The 22,210-nt window shown below is 46.8% G+C and overlaps 1 protein-coding gene across 6 annotated transcripts in view; it reads right to left on the bottom strand.

Annotated features, from left to right (window-relative positions):
* The window catches only part of HDAC4 (histone deacetylase 4), a 223,999-nt gene that overhangs the window by 34,052 nt on the left and 167,737 nt on the right, over positions 1-22,210 (bottom strand). For 5 of the 6 annotated variants that reach the window (XM_032692521.1, XM_032692522.1, XM_032692524.1 and 2 more), the window contains 6 exons: positions 20,510-20,617; positions 20,174-20,229; positions 19,588-19,675; positions 18,438-18,557; positions 16,715-16,812; positions 8,717-8,978 (listed from right to left, as the gene is read on the bottom strand). In XM_032692521.1, coding sequence (XP_032548412.1) covers positions 8,792-8,978; positions 16,715-16,812; positions 18,438-18,557; positions 19,588-19,675; positions 20,174-20,229; positions 20,510-20,617 — 657 coding nt within the window. In that variant the 3' untranslated portion in view covers positions 8,717-8,791. Of the gene's footprint in view, positions 1-2,219; positions 2,305-7,019; positions 7,154-8,716; positions 8,979-16,714; positions 16,813-18,437; positions 18,558-19,587; positions 19,676-20,173; positions 20,230-20,509; positions 20,618-22,210 lie in introns of those variants that run through there. The other variant, XM_032692526.1, reaches the window with a different exon arrangement.

Genomic DNA, 22,210 nt, shown 5'->3' with positions numbered 1-22,210 from the left:
ACTCCTGGAGCTCTGGCAGCCTTGGTGCTGCGTCCCACTGCCCTGGGGAGCCTGTTCAGTGCCCCACCACCCTCTGGGAAGAACCTTTTTCTAAACCCACCCTGACACAACTCCAGGCCATTCCCTGGGGTCCTGTCAGTGGTCAGCCCCTGTGCAACATTCCCATTTCCTGCAGCAAGATCAATTCCCCCTCGTGGCCCAAACCCACGCCGGGCTCTGGCGGGAGCAGCAGGGCCAGGCATGGGGAGCACACACCGAGCCCACGACCCAGGAGGGGTTTAGGAATTCATGGAGGACAGGGAATGCAGAAGGAGAGGATGAGCCCAGAAGGGGTGGGATGGGAGGTGGGAAGGGAAGCAGCTCACCTCTTCTCCGCCGGCTTCACGCCCACGGACAGCGAGGCCATGGCCGTCCACCGTCTCTGCCTCCTCGTTCTCACACTTCTGTGCCTCCACCAGGGAATAGCCCACTGTGAGGCAGAACGCTGCAGGGAGTGCCAGTACTTGCCTGGGGGACAGGGGACAACAGGGACATCAGGGTTCCTGCCCCATCACAGCTCCTGCTTTCCCAGACCCACCAGCCCACTCAGATCCACCCGGGGAACGCTCATCACACCCATGTGACTTTGAGCCCTGCCTGCTCTCACTTCATGGTGCTCAAATAATAACCTTCCCCCTTTTCCCTTCCCTTCCCTTCCCTTCCCTCCCTTCCCTTCCCTTCCCTTCCCTTCCCTTCCCTTCCCTTCCCTTCCCTTCCCTTCCCTTCCCTTCCCTTCCCTTCCCTTTCCTGAAATTTCCTTTCCTGAAATTTCCTTTCCTTTCTCACATCAAAACCCTCAGAAACCTCCAGACCTAAGGACAAACACTGGAGAGGGAAGGATTCAGTCCAGACCTAGACTGGACACCTGTATTCAGTTCCTAACTCCCACATGCTTTTTCTGGGCAAATTCCCTAAAACTAAAGAAGTCCAAGTTGGATTTAGAACCATGAAGGTTGGAAAAGACCTCCAAGATCATCAAGTCCAAGCTTCAACCTTCGATGGATTTTTTTTTTTTATGCAGGCAGTTTGCCACCCTTTTTCATTGGAAACACCAGAGGGAAGGGAATAAAGGACATTCTCCTGGCCCCCAGGAATTTCCTGGTACCCAAAAAGCCACAGTAAAACCTGAAAGCAAGAACCCAGACAGTGAGGGTGGAACAAGGGGAGGAAGGGTCTTGTTTTCAAGCATCTCCATTTCTCCTGTGCTGGGCAGCAGATCTGAGGGTCTTACTCCAAACCCCTTTTAATTTGCTGTGCTCATTTAAAGAGAAAAAAATCAATGTATCACTGGCTGGCTCAAGGTGCTGCTGAGGTGTGCCAGTGGTCCCTTAAAAGCTTCTGGAAATGGAATTCAAATTCTAAACCCATCTGGCATTTTTAGGGGGAAAAAAAACCCCATAGTGTGGTGTCTTTTAAGCTTTTCACCCTATAAAAGGGAGACAACCCCCCTCCAGTTTTAAACCACAAATGTTTGATGTGGGAAGATATCAGGACATAGCAGTGGGATTCCCATATTACTCAGGCTCTTCCACTCCATCCCCCAAAGAATTTCTCCAGAAAAGCTCCAATGCAGTGATTTTAACCTTCCTGGATGAATAAACCTGAAATACCAGCAAATTTCACTCACAGAATCCCAGAATATCCTGAGCTGGAAGGGACCCACAAAGGCCATCAAGTGGCCCTGCACAGGACACCCCAGCAATCCCACCCTGTGCCTGAGAGCCTGTTTCACTTCCATGCCTGTCTATCCTTAATTAGGATGCCACAACACCCAACAAGAGTTGTGCTGTTCAGAGATACTTAACTGCTTTTGAAGGAATAAGAGTAAGTTCTGATTGCAGCACACTCTGTGCTTTACAGAGATTTTAGAGGTTTTAATCTCATTTAGTGTTGGATTAAGGGCTGGACTCGATGATCCTAAAGATCTTTCCAACCTAAACTGTGCCCTGATTCCCTAATTCCCCCTCGAGGGCCAAAGCACTGCCCTGAGTGACCTGCTCGCTGTGCATCGCGCTGGTCCAGTCAGACCAGTTTGAGGTGGCACAAACCCAGTTCACAGTGCAGTGACTGCCAGGAAACCAGGACACGGGAACACGGAGATGCCAGAATGTGGAGAAGGCAAACAGGTGCCCCCCCAGGGCAACCCAGAAGGGACCCAGCTGGGTCAGTGGGGTACTCACTGTGGATCTCGATGACCTTCTCCATGGAATGCACCGCGTTGGCGTTGGCTCTCTGCTGGAAAACCTTCTCTGGAAGAGGGTCAAGCTGGAAGGAGAAACACCAAAGAAATGTTATCATTGAATCATGGAATCACACACTGGTTTGGCTCGTGAGGGACCTGAAAGCCCATCCAGTGCCACCCCCTGCCATGGGCAAGGACACCTTCCACTAGCTCAGGTTGCTCCAAGCCCTGCCCAGCCTGGCCTGGGACACTTCCAGGGATCCAGGGGCAGCCACAGCTTCTCTGGGCAACCCGTGCCAGGGCCTCCCCACCCTCACAGACAAGAATTCCTTCCCAATATCCCATCTAACCCTGCCCTCTGGCAGCTGGAAGCCATTGCTCCTTGTCCTGGCACTGCACGTGATACAAAATGTCCTTTCCATTCTTGACAGCACTTCCTCCTGTTTTCCAGGAGATATTTTCCTCCTGCCTGATGGAGAGCTCTGCCCACATCCATCCCAGCCCTGGCAGCTTTCACTCAGCATAGACAAAGGGAAATCAGATCCAAACTGCAAAGCACATCCTCCTCCGTGGTGTTTTCCAGGAGGTGGGTGTTGCAGAGCACCAAGTCAGGGCTCTTCTGGTGCCAGAAAACATCATCAAGGACAAGAAGACTTGGACATCCTCCTGTGTCAAGACCATGAGGTCACAACCCTGGCAAAGTCTGTTCTGCAGCAGGAACATGCCAGAGAAAGGCCCTGACAGCACTGCTAGAGGGTTGTTTTGGAGTTTCTTTGATTTCCTTTAGGAAAACCCAAGAAGAGGGGAACACCTTCACACTCCTTGGTTCTCCACTCGGAGCATGAATTCCTAACAAACCTCCAAGGCTGAGTATCCAAAACTAGAGATGTCCACTGTCTGAAAATAGCAGCCAAGGCCCAACCAGGGATATTCTCCAGCAAAGAACAGCCACGGTTTAATAGTTAAAAAACCAGAAATCCATGGCAAAGTTTAACTGCTCAAAGCCAAGAGAAGCTCCAGCCAAGACTGCTCGTATGAGCACATGGCAGCCATTCCATAGGTACTTCAGGAGCACCAGGAATTGCTGCATTCCAGATTTAGTAATTATGGATTGCACTTTTTATTAATTCTCTGCTCTAAAAATAGTTCTGGTCCAAACTGGTTTCTGTCTGACATTAAAGGAAGGCAAAAGCAGTTCCTGGAGGAGTTGTTTAAGTAAGAGCTTTCAGACATCGATCCGAAGCACGTTTCTGCTTCCAGAGCACTCTCCTCCTCCTGGAATAACCCTCACACACAACAGCCTCAGCCACTGCTCTCCTGGGAAAGGGAGGAAACACCTCTGGGCATCAGGCAGAGGTTTTAAGTACCTTCTTGAGAGCCTGATCCTAGACAAACCTCCACTACTTCCACATGAAAAACAAGGACAAAGCATTTACAGCAGGGACAGGCAGCATGGTGAGAGCTGCTGGGCTGCCGGACCACGTCACCCTGCACGTGCTTCCCACCTCACTGCCCACCACTGGCAATTCCCATGGTGGCATCCCTGCTCCAGAGGATCCAACGTCACTCCCTGGGAACAGGCAGAAGGCTGGTGATGCCCCTGATGGAGGGAGCAGCTCTCTGTGGTTGCCCTGCCCTCCAGCACTGCTGGCAGGGGCTGGCAGGGGCTGCTTTGGGTCATGAACAGTGGCTTCGTGGTCTGAACTGCCATCAGCAGAGCTCAGAACCATGGAATCTTGGAATGGTCTGGGTTGGAAGGGACATTAAAGAGTATCTCATCCCATCCCCTGCCATGGGCAGGGACACCTTCCACGATCCCTGGTTGCTCCAACCTGGCCTTGGACACTTCCAGGGATCCAAGGACAGTCACAGCTTCTCTGAGTGAGCCAGGGCCTCCCCACCCTCCCATCCAGGAATTCCTTCTGAATATCCCATCTAACCCCGCCCTCTGGCAGTGGAAAGCCATTCCCCCTTGTCCTGTCCCTCCATCCCTTGTCCCAAGTCCCTCTCCAGCTCTCCTGGAGCCCCTTTAGGCCCTGGAAGGGGCTCTCAGGTCTCCCTGGAGCCTTCTCTTCTCCAGGTGAACCCCCCCAGCTTGGATTAAACTCTCTCCCTGCACCAACCCCACCTCTGCTTTTCCAACTCATGTCCCATCATCTTCACACGAGTGCTCACAATGCCCAACCATTCCCAAGCCCCAGCACTGCCTCCCTGCACAGCCCAGCCCTCAGCTGCACAGCCAAAGCCCCGTTTTCATTTCCTGGCCGGTTGGAAACGCGCCGGCTCCTGCTTTTCCATAGCGCCTGTTCCGAGGCGGGAGGTTTGATCTCCGCAGACGCTTTGGGGACTGGCACCGTTCCCCTCATTTCCTACCAGTCCCCACACGGCTCTGGGATCGTTCCTGAGGCAGCAAAGCTCCCACAGCTGCCTGTCCATGTGTGTGCAGGCAGGAGCCTCTCACAGGCTGTACATCAAACTGCATCAAAGGGCCGCGGCACAAAGCACCAGCCGCTCCCTCCGACTTCCCTGCATTAAAGAGATTTGAGGAAAGGCCGTGATAAAACTCGTGTTTCCTGCTTTTTGATGTGTGGGTAAGTCAGGGGGATATTGGCCTGATATCTGCACAGCCTTACAGCCCACCTAGGACAAACGAGAACAGGTCTAGCTTGAAGTATTTTCAAGTGTCTTAGAGCTGTGATTAAAAAATTCTGTGTTTTTTACCTCTCACCCGGTTCAATGAAACCACTCAGGCTGCTGATAATATCCAAGGTATTGGGAATGCTGGGATCTCCCCACAGCCTCACACTTCCCAAAACATCTCCATTGCTTGGCTCAAGCACTTACTGCAGGCAGATCCTCACACCATGGTGCAGTCACCCCCTGCATCCCAGGAGGAATTACATCCTTCAGGTGTTATTCCCACTGTTTCCTTTTCAAAGTGCATTCTGCCACTAGAGACAGCTGCTCTCAAAGGTGGATGGAGCCAGAAGAATTGTCTGTGGTGACAACTTGGCTTAAGAGAGGTGGCTGATGCAAAAAAATCTCACGGAATTGTGGAATGGTTTGGGTTGGAAGGGACCTCGAAGCTCATCTCATTCCACCCCCTGCCATGGGAAGGGACACCTTCCACTAGCCCAGGGTGCTCCAAGCCCCATCCAACCTGGCCTTGGACACTTCCAGGGATGGGGACCAGGGCAGTGGTGGAGTCACCATCCCTGGAGAGGTTTAAAAGATCTGCAGACGTAGCATTTCTTCCTTAATCCTACTGACACTGAAAGTGTGGGAGGAAAAAAGACAGAAAAGCTGAAGTACCTAAAGTTTCCTCTGCAGGAAAATACCCTGAGCTTCCCAGAATCCAAACCCTGTAATTCCTTGGTGTATTTCTCTGTCTTGCCCTTATCTTGCAACCACACCTCCTGGCTTTTCCAGCCAGTTTCTCTGACACAGCTGAGCCTCTTCCTACACAGCAACATGCAGAAAATACAAAATCTAACTCCAAGGGCAAAACACAACTGCAAACAGTGCCAAGCAAGCAATGGGTCTAGAGAGGGGAACAAAGAGAAGGGAAGGTTTGGAGGATGAATTCAGAAATAAATTAAAATAGTTATTTTTCAAAAAGCACAAAGCAAGTTATTTAGATCAACCCAAAAAATCAGTTTTTAGCTGCTTCACTCTTTCTAATTCAGACTGCCAAGCACAGGTAGCTTTTATATAAAAAACACTCTTTAAATCAATGAGTGTCAGAAGGACCCAAAGCGATGCCAAAACTTTGGCGGGTTGGCTGTTTTGGGGATGAGCTGCCCAAATCCAAGGAAGGTGGTTTTACCAGGATCAACCAGGCTGGTAAAGGCCTCTGAGATCATCGAGTCCAATCTTTGCCCCAACATCACTTTGTCACCCAGCCCATGGCACTGATGCCACATCCAGTCTGTCCTTAAACACCTCCAGGGACGGTGACTCCACCCCTCCCTGGGCAGCCCATTCCAAGGTCTGATCCCTCCCTCCGGGAAGAATTTCTTCCCAGTGTCCAACCTAAACCTCCCCTGGTGCAGCTCAAGGCTGTGCCTTCTTGTCCTACTGCTGGTTCCTGGGAGAAGAGCCCGACCCCCCCAGCTCCCCCTCCTGTCAGGGAGTTGCAGAGAGTGAGGAGGTCTCCCCTGAGCCTCCTCCTCTCCAGGCTCAACAACCCCAGCTCCCTCAGCCTCTCCTCACAGCACTTGTGCTCCAGTTCCTTTGCTCCAGTCCCTTCCCCAGCCTCGCTGCTCTTCTCTGCACCTGCTCCAGCCCCTCCATGTCCTTCCTCAACTGAGGGCCCAGAACTGGACACAGCACTCCAGGTGAGGCCTCACCAGTGCCCAGTCCTGGGGCAGAGTCACCTCCCTGGTCCTGCTGCCACACTCTTCCTGATCCAGGCCAGGATGCCATGGAATGATGCCAAGAATCACCTCCCTGGTCCTGCTGCCACACTGTTCCCGACCCAGCCCAGGTGCCATCAAATGATGCCAAGAAGGCCACCTGGGCACCCCTGGCTCATGTCCAGCCGCTGTCACCATCACCCCCAGGTCCCTCTCTGTCCCCCCACTCTGTCCCCAGCCTGGAGCTGCCAGGGGTTGTTGTGGCCAAAGGGCAGGACCCGGCACTTGGCCTGGTTGAACCTCATCCCGTTGGATTTGGCCCATGTCTCCAGCCTGTGCAGGTCGCTCTGCAGAGCCCTGCAGCAGATCCCCCGTGCCCCAAGCCGGTGTCCCAGCATGCAGTGTCCCTGTGTGCAGTGTCCCTGTGTGCAGTGTCCCTGTACCTCGTTGCCCAGCAGAGCAGCCACGCAGGCCTCGGAGGCGTCGCAGATGGCGGTCAGGTCGTGGCCGCCCTCGAGGGCCAGGACCACCCGGCCCCCGGCCAGGCCCATCAGCTGCTTTGTCAGGTACCCGAAGCCTGGAGGAGGGAACAGAGCAAATGCAGGAGAAGGGCAAAGGTTGTGCCTGGAATGGGGCTCCTGGCGGCGGATCAAAGAATTAGAGAGAGGAATTACATCATATTAAAAACCCACCGGGGATTTGAAAGGACTCGGCGCATAATGTGAGCCAGGCTGGGTTTTAATTCCAGAGCTGGACGGATCTCCAGAGCACCACCATCCTCCCTCAGCACCCCAGCAGGGAATATTCCCTTGGGAAGGAGGGAAAGAGGTGGATTTTGGCCCTGCTTTGGGAGTTCAGTCCGAAAGGACTCAGTGCATAATGTGAGCCAGGCTGGGTTTTAATTCCAGCCACAGTTCCCTGGGTGGATCTCCAGGAGCTTATCCCACCATCCTCCCTGTCACCCCTCAGCGCCCCAGCAGGGAATATTCCCTTGGGAAGGAGGGAAAGAGGCAGATTGTGGCCCTGCTTTGGGAGACGCCGAGTTGGAGCAGTGGTTCAGGAGACACCAAGTGGGAGCAGTGGAAGGGGAGGGAGGAGGAGGGGGAATCAGGAATATTTCAGCTGGAATAGCAGCACTGCAGTGCCCCAGAGATATCTGACATCTCGTTCTCAGCAGACAGCTCTTCCCCTATAGAATATGCTATAAAAATTCCAGGGGCACCCGGCACTTTGATCAGATGACACACAATACATTTCTCTCCCCTTTAAACAAAACAGACCCAAGCTGGGAGGATTTAAAAAACGTGTCCTCAAAGCAACCTTCCCCCTCGGAAAAAATCCCAGAAGCCAAACAAAAGAAAAGTCAGGGAACTTCTCCCCTCCATCTCCCTGCTTTGTGTCCTGCAGAATTGGCAAATTAACAAATTAACAGGCAGATAAAATGATTCACTGCTTTGGGAGAGGAGCAAACCATGGGAAATTCAAGCAGCAGGTAAACAAGAGCTTCTCATTCCCAAGTGTTTCTGGAGATCTCGAATAACTTGTCTCTTGTAAATCTATTTCACTTTATTCTTATATAAAGTTTATAGGTTCAGCTCCCTCACGAGGTTTTTGAAGTTCAGTGGAGAGAACAACTTTCCTGGCTGACACAAACTCTTAAAAAATAATAATAAAATCCTTTTTGCAAGAAAAAACTGTCTCCTGGATTCACTGGAATGAAACAGTGCCAGGTAAACCCAGCATAACCAAGGAGGGGGGATTTCAGTGCATCTCCCAAAGACATCCCGGATCCAAAGCAAAAAGGAGATTCTTGTGGGTCTCTGCAATTGCTTCAAAGGTGGAGAACAAAAATATTCAGCTCCAAATTTTAATAAGGGGTCCTGGAGGAAGAAATGGCCTCGTGGTAGCATTGAAAGTGAGTGTTTACAGCTGGTACTTCTGCAATTTTGCATGAAACCCAGCCTAACTCTGCAATTCAGCAGCTGTTTTCTGCAGAGACGTGTCTACAAATGTTTTATAATATTTATAATATTATAAATAAATAAAATTATATAAATATAATTTGCACTCCAAATTGAAATATGCAATGCTTAAAAAAAAAAAGAAAAAGGTAAATATATATTGTAAAATAAAACCCCACGAAAATTCAAAGAAAAAGGTTGAAAGTTTTGCTGCTGCAATGAAAGATCTGAAGTTAAATCCCAAAATGTAAAATTTAGGAATACTGTAGAGCAGCAATTGGCCCCAGTTTTGGCTCCCTGCTCTTGCCAAGCCCCAACTTACATTTTGCTGACAGGTTATACCCTCCCAGGGGCGTGGGATGTCCTTCCACTGCGTCGAAACCGGACGACACCAGCACCACATCCGGGGCAAACTCGTTGGCAATGGGCATGACCACGGTCCTGCAGCACAAAGGAACCATGGAACACATCAGTTGGGCTCCTGAACAAAGGCAGGAATGTTTAAACCCTCTTAATTCTCCAGGCTGGGAGTGTTATTCCATGGCAGCAAAGCCCAGCTCCTGTTTTCCTCCGAGGTGAGAGCAGAACACGTTGTGCTGGCTGTGGTTTCTTCCACCAACATCCTCGTGTTGTGAGTTGGGAAACGAGTTGTAATAACTTGTGCTTCCCATTTGGGATCATATCCTGCTCTACATGCATGGGAATAAGGAGGAAATGAGAAGGCATCTGGCACAGGCTGCAAATCCACCTGGAAAAAGTCAGTTCATGGCACTGTCTCCGTGTCCTCCTTCAAAATATCTCCTTCAGGTTTGGCAAAGTGGTTTCTCTTTTCCTTGTTAAACTTTTCATTTCCCATGAAATGAAAGGTTGGGGATGTCCCACGGAGCAAAAAAAAGCTTTAAAATGCAAATGTCCCACCCAAATACACCTCTCTGAACTGGTTCCCCACCCAAAGACACCTCTCCCAGTGCCAGTTCTCCATCCTCTGACATTTTATCCACTAAAAAATGGATGGAATTGCTCAGCATCCATAAACTACTGACTGTCCAGAGGTATGTAAATGAAACAAGGGGTCTGTGCCTGTGGTTTCTCACCAAAAGACCTTTTCCCTCTGGTTTCTCTCTCTTCAAACACCACAACTTCTCCTCAAAACCAACAAGAAGCTGCAAACATCCCGTTCCCCACCTCAAGATGCATTTTCCAAAGTATGTTCTTTTTCCATTATAACCTCCTACGGCATGAACTGAAGTGGTTTGATTCACATCCCAAAGCAGGAACCCATAAATATCTTTGCAGGCACGAGAAAGTTGCTTTACTGAATAGAGTCATTAAGGGATGCTCTGAAACAGAGCCCAGAGAGGCCTGTTCCGTGCTGGGATGGTCCAAATGCTACCAGGACACTCCTAAAGTCCACCATAAATCCATAGAACCCACCTCCCTCACCAAGGACTGGAGGAGCACTTCCAAACCCAGCACACACGGTCAAGGGTTTTATTCTCCTTGAACTTCGAAGTCCTGCTGAGCCCTTTAATTCCCAGCTAAAGGAGAACTCCTAAAATCATCAGATTTATTTTTTCCCCCAGGGTTCTCATGCCATGGGAGCTGCCAGGTGTTGGAAGTGTGGGATCACCAAGGTGTGGGGACAGAGCAACACACAGGACTGTGGATCCTTAAGGATTCTTGGCCACAGGACAGCTCATAGAATCATGGAATGCTTTGGGTTGGGAGGGACCTTACAGACCATCTCATTCCAAACCCCCTGCCATGGGCATCCACTGATGGCCCAGGACAAAGGCTCCAGAGGAACAGGGATAGTTGGTGATCCTTGACTGGAGGTCCCCAGGGGCTGACAGTGGTTTGGAGGTGCCTTCTCCAGCCCAGCCCTGCCCCGAGGGTTAACCCTGAGCCCTGGGGGGGAGAATTTTAGGAGAGGACAAGCAGCAGTTGTTGGTTCAAAGTAAAGCAGGGCTCAGAAGAAGTTGCTTTGAGGATGTCCAGAGTTTTCTGCGGCGCAGCCACAAGTGGTTACTCCAGCATGTACCTCCAACTGGGAGCAATTCCAAGAGGTGCTGTGTGTTGCTGGCAGGTCCCTCAGAGTTTTAAGAAACGTGTCCCAGGTCCCCTGGCTCCCTTTCCAAGAGGTCTAGATGGACAGTCTGTGCCCACTGACCGTCCAAACACATCCCAAGCCAAGAGCACTCCCCCAAATCCAGACTTCAAGCCTCTCCCTTCCCCCCTGACTCCCACTCAAACTCTCAAGGGCTGCTCTTGCTTCTGATTTTCTCCGAATTTCAGAACCACAGAAACTCCTGATCCCACCAGGATCATCCAGTCCCACTCCTGGTCCTGCACAGACACCCCAACGATCCCACCCTGTCCCTGAGGGTGCTGTCCAAACGTTCCTGGAGCTCTTGATACTTCCCTGAGGAGCCTGGTCAGTCCCCAGCCACCTTCTAAAGGAAGAACCTTTTCCTGAGATCCAACCTAAACCTGCCCTGGCACAGCTCCAGCCGTTCCCTCGGCTCCTGTCCCTGGATATGAGAGTAAAGAGATCAATATTCCAAAGCCACAGCCCATGTTGATGCTCCATACCCATAAAAGCAGCTGGACATAAAACTTGATCCAGGAGAGCCAGAGGCAGCATTCCCTCATTTTGCCTTTTTAATTGGAAAAAAGGAAAAGAAATCCCATGTGTTTCCCAGATTCCATCTGTGGACAACATTTCAGGTCCATCTCATCCAGCCTTTTCCTTTCTAATCCTCACGGAAAACCAGCCCCTTCGCTCAGATCCATCCCAGTAAAGCCAAGTCCTCGAGAGAAAACAGGGATTCAACTGCAAACAATCCCAGGGCTTTGCCCTGCTGAGGAGACCAGAAAAAAAGCCAGAAATTCAAATTATCATCCAGGAGATGAGCGGTTTTGCCTGGAATTGGGGCATTTAAGGATTGGCTGTAAAGTTCTTCAGCGAGGAACGAATAGTCCTAACACCGAATAGTCCTTCAATCCATGTGGAATTTTTTTAAAACACAAGGAAATTGAAATTTCCTGAATTTCAGAGGCTTGTTTGGCTTGCCTAAACTAAATTAAATCCTTCTTTTTGAAGAAGCTGAACAGAGACAACTGGTGGCTGCAAACAGCAAAACCTCCCCAGCGTGTCCTGCCATCACTTGGGAGCAAGGAAAAAAATAAATGCAATTTTAGCTCTATTTTCCAGAGGGCTGAAGGAATTATTTTTAGCCTGCCATCAGCCAATCTGCCAATTAAATGCCTAATAAATGATATGCAGGTGAAACAATCCGAGAGAGGATTAATTTGGGGTTTAAATGCTCGACTGCAGCGTGGAAATCAGGGAAATTTAGGAGGCTGAGCATTTTAGTGGAGCCTTTTTCCCGCTGTTGGCCACATATATATATATGTTTTATCTATATTTTTATATAGTTCTGTGGATATTTATATGTGCTAAGGATATATTTTTATATATTATGCATCTATTTGTACAAAATATATATTTTAGATGTGTTATATGTATGTGCTAAGTATATATTTTTAAAAATGATATATAATTTATAAATAAAATATACATTATCTACATTAATATATATAATATATATTTATATAAATACATTTTCATATATTATGTGTATATTTATATAAGTTAAATATATAATATACACCTATTTATATAAATTATCTATATTCCACACATGTTATGTGTATATATATGTTAAGCACATATTTTTATATATTATGCATCTATTTATACAAATATTTTTATATATGAGTATATTTCTCTATTTTAAGTATATATTTTTATATGTTATGCATGTATGTATGCAAATACATATTTTTATAGATGTTATGTGTATATTTATATGTCTAAGGATATATTTTCATACAGTATGCATCTATCTGTATAATTATATTTTTTATATATATTTATATGTGCAAAGTATATATTTTTATATAGTATGCATCTATTTATATAAATATATTTTATATATGTTAAGTGTATATTATACATGTTTATATAAATTAGCCATCTTTTCATACATGTTATGTGTATATTTATATGAGCCAAGTAGATGTTTTATATATTATGGATCTCTTTGTCTAAATGTATTTTATTTGTTATGCATATATTATATATGTTATGTATATATTTTTACATGTTATGAACATATTTATGTAAATATATTTCGTATATGTTATGTGTATATTTCTATATGTTAACAATATGTTATGCATATATTTATATAAATTATCTATATTTTTATGTTATGGGTATATGTCTATAAGTATATATTATGCATCTATTTATATAAATCATATATTTTTATATATGTTACATATATATATGTATACTTTTTTATATATTATCCATATATTTAGATATTATATATCTATATATAACATAGATATATTATATATATAGATATATATTATATATAATATATTTATATATATATTTATATATTTATATATATTTTATATATTTATATATATTTATAATATATACTATATATATATATATCTATATATATTATATATATAGAAATATATATTTCTATATATATAACTATACATTTTAATATATTCTGCATATATTTATATATCTTTATATATCATGTGTATATTTCTATATTATGTATATATATTTTATATATGTTCTATATATATTAGATATGTTATGTACATATGTTCACATTATATAGATTTATGTTATGTACATATATTTTATATATGTTGTGTCTATAATTATCCATTATATATTTTTATATTTAAAATATTTATATATGTAAAATACATATTTATATATGTCATGTATATTGTACATAAACGTATGTGTATATATATATATATAAATAATATAAAAAATAAATGTGTAAATATATAAATGTATGTATAACTCAAAATGTCATCCACTGCTCCTAAGGCTGATCAGCCTCCTGAAAATTCCAGCCTTTCTTTCTCCAGGCATCCATCTCCGTGCTCATTTTCCATGTCCAAAGGGATTAGGAATTTGGGGATAAAATCAGTGTCAGAAGAGCATGAAATTGAAAACACAGAAACAACCGATCCAGGCAAAACCATCATCGTTCCCCCCGCTCCTGCTCCTTATTCCCGCTTTATGGCTCCCAGGGAAAACCAAAATCCCCCCCAGAATTGGTTCCTGCACTCATTTAATGCTTTTTTTTTTGCAGGATCTTCCCGACAGTCCCGGCTTTTCCTTGCGCTTTAGGTGTTTGAAACAAAAGTTGAGCTGGGTATGGAATTCTAACTGGGGAGGAGACCTCGGACAGGAGCAAAAATCCACTCCAATCACCAGGAAAACTTTCCTGCAGCAAATTCCCAGGGAAATGCCAGCAGATAATACAATTTAATTCCACTAATTGCTGTTGCCGTGGAACAAGGAACCAGTCGGAGTTTTCCCGCTTTTCCTGCAGGTCTCTCAGCTGAGAGTTCCTGGGGAGGATTTGGGGAAGGAAACACCACTCCTGCTTGTATAAAATATCAGGGAACGACACATCCTGGTCAGAAAACCCTCCAAGTCTTTTTCAACTGTTTGTTTCTAGAACAACGGAGTAACAGACAGCAGGAAAGTCTGGATGAGTTGATGATTTTGGGAATAACATGCCCTGAATTTTTCCCTTTAAGGTTGAATACATTTCTCCCTAAGCTCTGCAATTTGGGTTGCCCACATATTTTGGGGGCGAGTTCAGCCCAAAATTGGGATGGAGTGGAGTTGCTCCAAGCTCCCAGAAAATTCCCTGAATCCCTTCTGGAATCTCCACCCTGTGTCCCCCCCTAAAAAATGCCACCACTCCAACCCTGAGGCGGTGATTTCAGCCCTGGGTTATGAAGATAACAAGGACAAAGTGCAGGGAAAGGCACATTTTCAACCCTTGTTCTCACTTTTGGAACATCCTGGTGGGATTAAGGAGCATCCAGAGGTCAGGAGAGATTCCGTGACCCCACTGCAAGAGGGGGGAGCCAATATTTGGAGGAGAAATAATAGCAGGAAAATCACTGATATAAACCCCCAAAACAGGTTTGCAGTGTGGGGATGAGTGATTTCATTAGGAATTATTTATTCCCTCATTTCTATGGACAATGAGCTCCGTTGTTTTCATTTCTCAAACCCACACGTTGGTTCGCCCTGAAATAAAACCATCGAGTGGGTCGCTCGCTTTCATTCTGCTCGTTTTACGCAGAAAAAGGACTTTCCCCCCCCCCCCGCCAAAAATAGGCAGGAATGTGAAGAGTTAAGGCTTAAAAAAAAAAAAAAAAGAAAAAGTCTATCAGTATCTTTGCCTGGCTCAAAGGATTTCCACTGATTCCTCTCCAGACTTCAAAGCCTTCCCAGTTTGGCACCGGGACTGGTTTGAATTAAAGCTCAGCTCTCCACTGCAGAGTTTCCAAGTTCACGGTGAAAATGCCTCCTGCTTCTGGAGTTCATTATGGCCAATTTTCTTATCTTTCCTTCATCTCCTGGTTTGATCCCCGGCAAATGCAACGTGGCATTCGATGGGGTGGAATAACAAGGTGCTGCCTTGAAGGCATGAATTGTCTCAGGGGGCTAAAGCAAGGAAAGAAGGGGGGGAAAAAATAGGATATATGACCCATTCCCTTCACTTTCTGACTCTCGGGGGACTATAAATTGCAAACTTCAAAGAGTTATTTTACATTCAAATCAATAGAAAGATTGGGGGGGGGGGATGTTTTTCAAAGGAGCTGGTTGAGATTTCAAAAGGTCACTTGATAATGGATTATCGTGCCCAACGTTGGAGTGAGATGAAAAAAAAGCTTCCCGTTAAAGTTATGGACTGAAGGTGTGCACATGGAGTCCCGTGAGCTTCCCAAAAACTCCTGAAATAAAGGGTTGTGAGCAGCTCCGAAGTATGTTGCCCAAAGAGCTGCACTCTCCGAGCAAAGACACCAGGAATGGCTGGAAAAGGCAATTTTCCAGGAGCCTGGAAACTTAATTAATATTTAATGTCGCTCCGTCCCCAGCTCCAGGTTCTCTGCCTAAGGAAGAGATCAGGCTTGGGAACGTTGGGATAACCCGACTTCCACCTTGGAGCAAAGTGTTGCCTTCCAGGAAGAAAACAGGGATTTGACAAGATGTTATTTTAAATTGGGAATATCCTTGGAAGGCTTTTTAATGGCAGGATGAAGAGGGAGAAAGAGTTCTTTTTGCTCAGATAAAGACAAATACATGTTATTTAGGACAGGGAAGAGTGCTCCTGGATTTAATGCCATCCCAGGAAGGTGATATTCCAGAAATTCACATCCCAGGCCTTGGAAAGGACGTGTCTCCCTGAATTTAGGTAGGGTGGTCACCAGAGGTCACCAAACCTGGTGTGAGGACAGAAAACCACTTGAAAGTGTTAAAAAAATTCCACTTGGAGAGGCTGGAGCCACAGGTGGGAGGCAGGTGTGGGACAAGACAGCCTAAAAAAAATCATGGAATTTGGGTTTTGGGTTGACCTTAAAGCTCATTTTGTTACACCCTCTGCCATGGGCAGGGACATCTTCCACCAGCCCAGGTTGCTCCAAGCCCTGTCCAACCTGGCCTTGGACACTTCCAGGGATGGGGCAGCCACAGCTTCTCAGGGAATTCCAAGAAGGGAATCCCAGCCCCTCCCACTCTCCCAGCCAAGAATTCCTTCCCAATAGCCCATCTAAACTTCTTTTCTTGACCTTGAGTCAAGTAGTTTCATCCCCTGCTCCGTTTGGAGCCTCCAGTGATGCCATTTTTGGGTACCAGAGATGCCCCCTCAGGCCCTGGGGCAGCTGCACCCCCCACTTCCAACCTGGGCTGACTCTTTCCGAAGTTTATCCCGCTTTTCCCACCCAGGTGAGCTCAGCCATAGAAATACTGCCCCTAAAGAGGTCACAAGATTTTTAGCCAGAACTAGAAGGGCTTATTCCTATCACTGAATAATTTCTATCCATGGATCAATCAACAGTGAGCAGCAAATTTGTCCATCCCTTGAGGTCACAGCCAGAAACATCCTAATTCACCTTGTTTTTATCATGGCACTCAAAAAGTAACTGCAACTACATGCAAATCCTGCATTTCTAACTTTGGAAAGGGAGAAAGCCCAGATTAAGGAGGAGAAAGAAACCCAGTTTAGGTGCAAAACACATTTGGAAGAGGAACTATTCACTATTACCTGAAAGCAGTTAAATATTCCGTGTCTCCCATGGGTGGATCCAGGCCACCAGTAAATGCCATGTTAACGTTGAAACCAACTCCTGCTCCTGTGCCAACCTGGAAAAGGGAAAGGGGACTTTTAATTACACATATGGAAACAGGGAATTCTGGCAACACATCTCTCGGATTCAAGAGTGAGGTGAATTTTTCTCTGGTCCACAAAACGAGAGTGAAAATAAAGCTCCTCCCCACCCTGATCCTTATGGGAGCTCAGGACCAGTGGAATTTGGCTGCTGCTCTCCCAAAAAACACCTCACCAGTACCTGGATCCTCTTCCTTTTTTTCAGGAATGCAATACCTTCCCATACTTAATTCTCAGCTTTATCCAGAGGCATATTTTCTATGTCATTACAGTTGCAACTGGGGAAAAAAACCCCGTATTTTAATCAGAGTGAGTTCCCCCTCTGCTGGGGAAAAAGAGGATTCACAGAGAGGAGGTTTTGGCTGCTTGAGGGACACGTGGGTTGGAGATGGAGATGGAATTAAATCCCCCTCCTTGCATGTCCCCATCTGCCCTGATTGCAACTACCTGAGACCTGAGGGGAAAACTGAAAAATAAAAGAGGGGGCTCCAGCAATTCGTTTGCCAAGAAGGTCTCTGCATGGGAAAAAAAAAGTAAAATTGAACATTAATATTTTGAAAATGAATTGAAAGTTCTACAATGCATAGCCAGGGGATTCAGGGTTATTTATTCAACTGGGGTTTTGACTGAATTTCTTTTGTATCCTTTTGTTTTATTCAGTCTGGAAAGATATATTAAAAATGACTCAAAGGGGTTAAATGCAGAGTGTATGGTTTAGTGCTTCCTTACAAAACCAGATATTTTGTAAGATTATTAGATTATTAAAGAGCAGGACTGATGCAAGGGGCTGTTCCTTCCCAACAAACAGGGTGATGGAGCAGCATCACATCCCATTTAATTTCTTAAGGGGTTGAAATGGAAACACGGATGTTTTGTGAATCTGAAAATGTAAAATTGGTAAGAAAACGGGGTAAGAAGTTTTCGGGTGTCACCTGGAGCGTCTCAGAGCACTCAAAACTAAGTATTCCATCAAATTTCCCTTTGATAAATCTCTGTGAAGGACCCCCAGGCGGGGGTTGGGCTCTGCTCCCAGGGAACAAGGGACAGGATGAGAGGAAACAAGTTGTTTAGATTGGATATTACGGAATATTTCTCCATGGAAAGGGTGGTCAGGCACTGGAAGGGGCTGCCCAGGGCAGTGGTGGAGTCACCATCCCCAGAAGTGTCCAGAAAATGTGGATGTGGCACTTGGGGACAGGGGTTCGTGGGGAACACGGTGGTGCTGGGGAATGGTTGGACTCGGTGATCTTGGAGGGCCTTTCCAACTTTAACGATCCTGTGATCCCATAAAGGGGAAATCCTGCAGAGGACACAAAGTGTTGGGAGAGCTGGCAAAGGGCTCCTCTGGAACAGGTTGTCCTTTAAGGGCTGGAGAGCTTTAAGTACTCCTTAATTGTTCATTAATTACTCATTTTGAGCCGGACACAAAGCCCACGGCCGGTAGGACTTGGACGGGAAGGCCCCAAACACACAAACCAGAGGGATGTGTTCCCAAAGGAGCACTATTGAGGCGGTAGGAGTTTCTTTCCAAGCCTGGCAGGGGCCTCCTGGGATTTTTGGGAGCACCTGAGCAGGTCCTGATGCTGATCCATGCCCTTACCTCGTCGGGAGCGCCGCTGCCCGGGAAGAAATTCCCATCATCGTAGCGATGCAGTGAGATATAAAGGACATTGGGATCGTTGTAGAAGGCCTGCTGAGTCCCATTCCCATGGTGGACATCCTGAGGGACAAAGATTAGAGGAGGGAGATTCATATCTTCAGAAAAATGTGGATTAAAGGCATAAATTTGGGATTTGGGGGGGTTCTTGCTGTTGGGCTTCGTTTTCAGTGCTTCCCTGATCCGGCTGAAGCAGTTTATGGGAAATGGGAACAACCTGCTTTGCTCACCTGGCTTCAGCTTCCTTGTTTAACACAGAGTAAACACAATCCCAAGTGTCTGTGGAACCTGAGACAGGACTGATTGACTTGGATGGAGAGAACTGGATTCACACCAGAGACTAGGGGATAGAGAAACTGCATTTTTGGCCCCAAATTTGCACCTGATACCAGTAAAGTTGTGTTGGACCCAACAGGGTTGAACACCACAACCCATCTCCAGATCCCTCACGTGGTGCAGAAACACAGCCTGGAACTGGACAGGTGTTCAAAATTCCCCTTCCTGCTGTGAAAAACAGGTGGGAAGTGAGGAAAAGGATGTCTTTCCAGCAGGTCCAGAAGACAAATAAATCCATTTAACTCGGTTTAGCCCATTTGACAATATAATCAAAACTCTGGTTGATGACCAGCCACTCCCATGCCTTCACAGTCACATGAAATTTATTAAAAAATATAAAAATCCATACATTGCCACAGCAAAACCCCAAAGGAGCTCTTTCTCAGAGGCAGGACACAGGGACAAGGACAAGCTGTGTCAGGCAGCCTGTTCCTCCCAGTAACTGGTCCTTGCATCTTGAAAGAAAACTGGGATGAACCAGGAAAAAAATAACCCTTGAGTTACCCTTGAGACTGTGGATTGGGCTTGTTTTAGAAAGCAACTACTTCTTAATTACAATTTTATTTGGGAAACTGTGGATTCTTTAAGAAATTTGTCTTTGTTAAAACACTTTCAATCACTTTAAACCCCAAATTTTCGCTTGCAGAGCACAGGTAACACGTGACTAAAAAAACCAGGGTTGCCCCTTGCAAGAAAAAAACCCATCCAGAATAATTTCCACCTGCTGTACCAAAGGGAAAGAAGTGGATTTACTCACCCAGTCCACTATCAGGATTTTGCTCACGTTGAGCCTTTGCTGGAGCAGCTTCGCTGCGATTGCCACGGAGTTAAAATAGCAGAAACCCCTGGAAGGGGAGACAAGAGGAAAGGACAAGGGTTAATTACAGCTTTCCTTGGTCCCAGTGCATCCATCACCTGGATGGAACACAGGAGGAAGGAATTTCTTCTTTCCTCCTTGGAAACATGGAATGGTTTCGGTTTGTCTTGTTCCAAGCCTCTGCCACAGGTAGGACACCTTCCACTAGGACCCACTTCCCACTGAAGATGGCCATGTGCTGAATTCCAGCAGCAGGTATCCTGCCAGCTCCAGGGAAACTGGGAATGCTCCACATTTGCCCAAACCCACTGCAAGGCGAGGCTGGAATGCTGATCCTTGCTAGAAAACACCCACCCGAAAGCACGAAGCAGGATCTTACCCCCTTCCAGAGAATTGGATATAACACATCTCACCTCTCAATAAACAGGAACTCTGGAGGGACATCCTAACAAAATTCCTTTCGAATTTCCAGCTGTGGATCAAACAAGCCCTGGAGCAAGTCAACAAAGCCCTCCCTCATACTCACATGGGGGTGCTCTCCTCTGCGTGGTGACCCGGGGGCCGGACAACGGCAAATCCATTCTACACACAAAAGACAGGAAAGGGAAGAAGTCAGAGAGGTAAAGATGGATGCAGAGATTGCAGCAAGTCCATTCTGCACACAAAAGACAGGGAGAAGTCAGAGAGGTAAAGAGGGATGCAGAGGTTGCAGGGAAAAGCCTGAACTGTGCTTGGAACAAGACTGTGGCGGTGGGGGAAGTTCTCCCTCATTTGGGAAGGGGGAAGGAAAGAAGTCCCGGAGCTCCTGGATTCCTGCATCCCTGAGCCTCCAGCACAGGCCAGGGGTTGTTCCCATACCAACCTTGAGTTCTCCTGTGGCCACTTTGAAGACCAGCTCGATGACACAGCCCACGGCCAGGCGGGCGGCCCCTGATGAGTGCACTTCGTTCCAAATGGTATCACTGTCGACCTGAGGGACACACGGGAACCACGTGAGGAGCAGGAGGGACAGGGAGCCCTGCTTCACACTGGCACTACCCACATGGAGGGCCAGGACAAGGGGGATGGCTTCCCACTGCCAGAGGGCAGGGCTAGATGGGATACTGGGAAGGAATTCTTGGGTGTGAGGGTGGGGAGGCCCCGGCACAGGTTGCCCAGAGAAGCTGTGGCTGCCCCTGGATCCCTGGAAGTGTCCAAGGCCAGGTTGGATGGGGCTTGGAGCAGCACCCTGGGCTAGTGGAAGGTGTCCCTGCCCATGGCAGGGGGTGGGACTGGATGAGCTTTAAGGTCCTTTCCAACCCAAATCATTCTTGGATTCTGGGATTCCTGTGCCCATGGTATCAGGATTTGTCTTTAATTGTGCAGGAACTGATCCCAGATGAAATAAAAAGGTTTAGGAAATCGGTCCATGATTGTAGAAAGAAAGAGGAAGGGGAGAAAGGGAAGGGAAAGAAGGAAAAGGAAAGGAAAAAGGGAAAAGGAAAAAAAAGGAAAAAAAGGAAAAAAGGAAAAAAGCAAAAGGAGAAAGGAGAAGGAGAGGAAAAGGAAAAGGAAAGAGGAAAAGAGGAAAAGGAAAAGGAAAAGGAAAAGGAAAAGGAAAAGAAAAGGAAAAGGAAAAGGAAAAGGAAAAGGAAAAGGAAAAGGAAAAGGAAAAGGAAAAGGAAAAGGAAAAGGAAAAGGAAAAGGAAAAGGAAAAGGAAAAGGAAAAGGAAAAGGAAAAGGAAAAGGAAAGGAAAAGGAAAAGGAAAAGGAGGAAGAGCCAGTGCAAAGGATCCCAGGTCTGTTATCAGGGATGGTTTCTGGTAATATCCACCCTGAGGATGCTTTGGAAGCCAGAGAAAAACATTTGCAGAACACCACAGAGCCACGTTTGTGCCTCTGGGAAAGCCAGGAATTGGAGGGAAAGCCCTCCAGGGACTACTTGTGGTACCAGGAGCCCCGAAAGTTTGGGCAGTAACATGGGAACAGAAGGACAATGGTATCTGTTACACACAACAGTTCCAGGAATCCTGGATCAGCACTGCAGGACATGGCACTGACCTGACCAGGGCCCTCCAAAAGCCCAGACAAGGTGGGAAGAAGACCTCCCACCAACCAGCCCAGCAGGGCTCTGTGAGGGTCCAGCTTTGGGCTCCTCTATCTGTATCTAATCCATCTTTTTGCATCTCTGACCCATCTTGGAGCACATCTAACCCATCTTTGGGCATATCTGACCCGTCTCTGAGCATATCTGACCCGTCTTTGAGCACACTTGACCCATTCTAGAGCATATCTAACCCATCTTCGGGCATATCTGATCCATTTTGGAGCAAATTTGATCCATTTTTCTTGGTCTTGCAAGGAAATGCTGCTGGACACCGTAGGTCACAGCTTCCCTCTCTGCCTGGACACAGCAAGTACCAGGCTCCTTCTGTGGATGCAGGGTTGCACAGGGCCATCTCCATTCCATTCCAGAGGAATGGAATACAAAAAACCCCCAAACTCAAGTGTCTTGAGGGACCAACAGACTCTTGGATCCCCTGAGATGGCTCTGGGTGCCAGTTTTCCCTATGAAGGAGACAGG

The sequence above is a fragment of the Chiroxiphia lanceolata genome, chromosome 7 (assembly GCF_009829145.1).
Source record: "Chiroxiphia lanceolata isolate bChiLan1 chromosome 7, bChiLan1.pri, whole genome shotgun sequence".
Lineage (NCBI taxonomy): Eukaryota > Metazoa > Chordata > Aves > Passeriformes > Pipridae > Chiroxiphia > Chiroxiphia lanceolata.
This window is presented reverse-complemented; position numbering and strand designations above follow the sequence as displayed.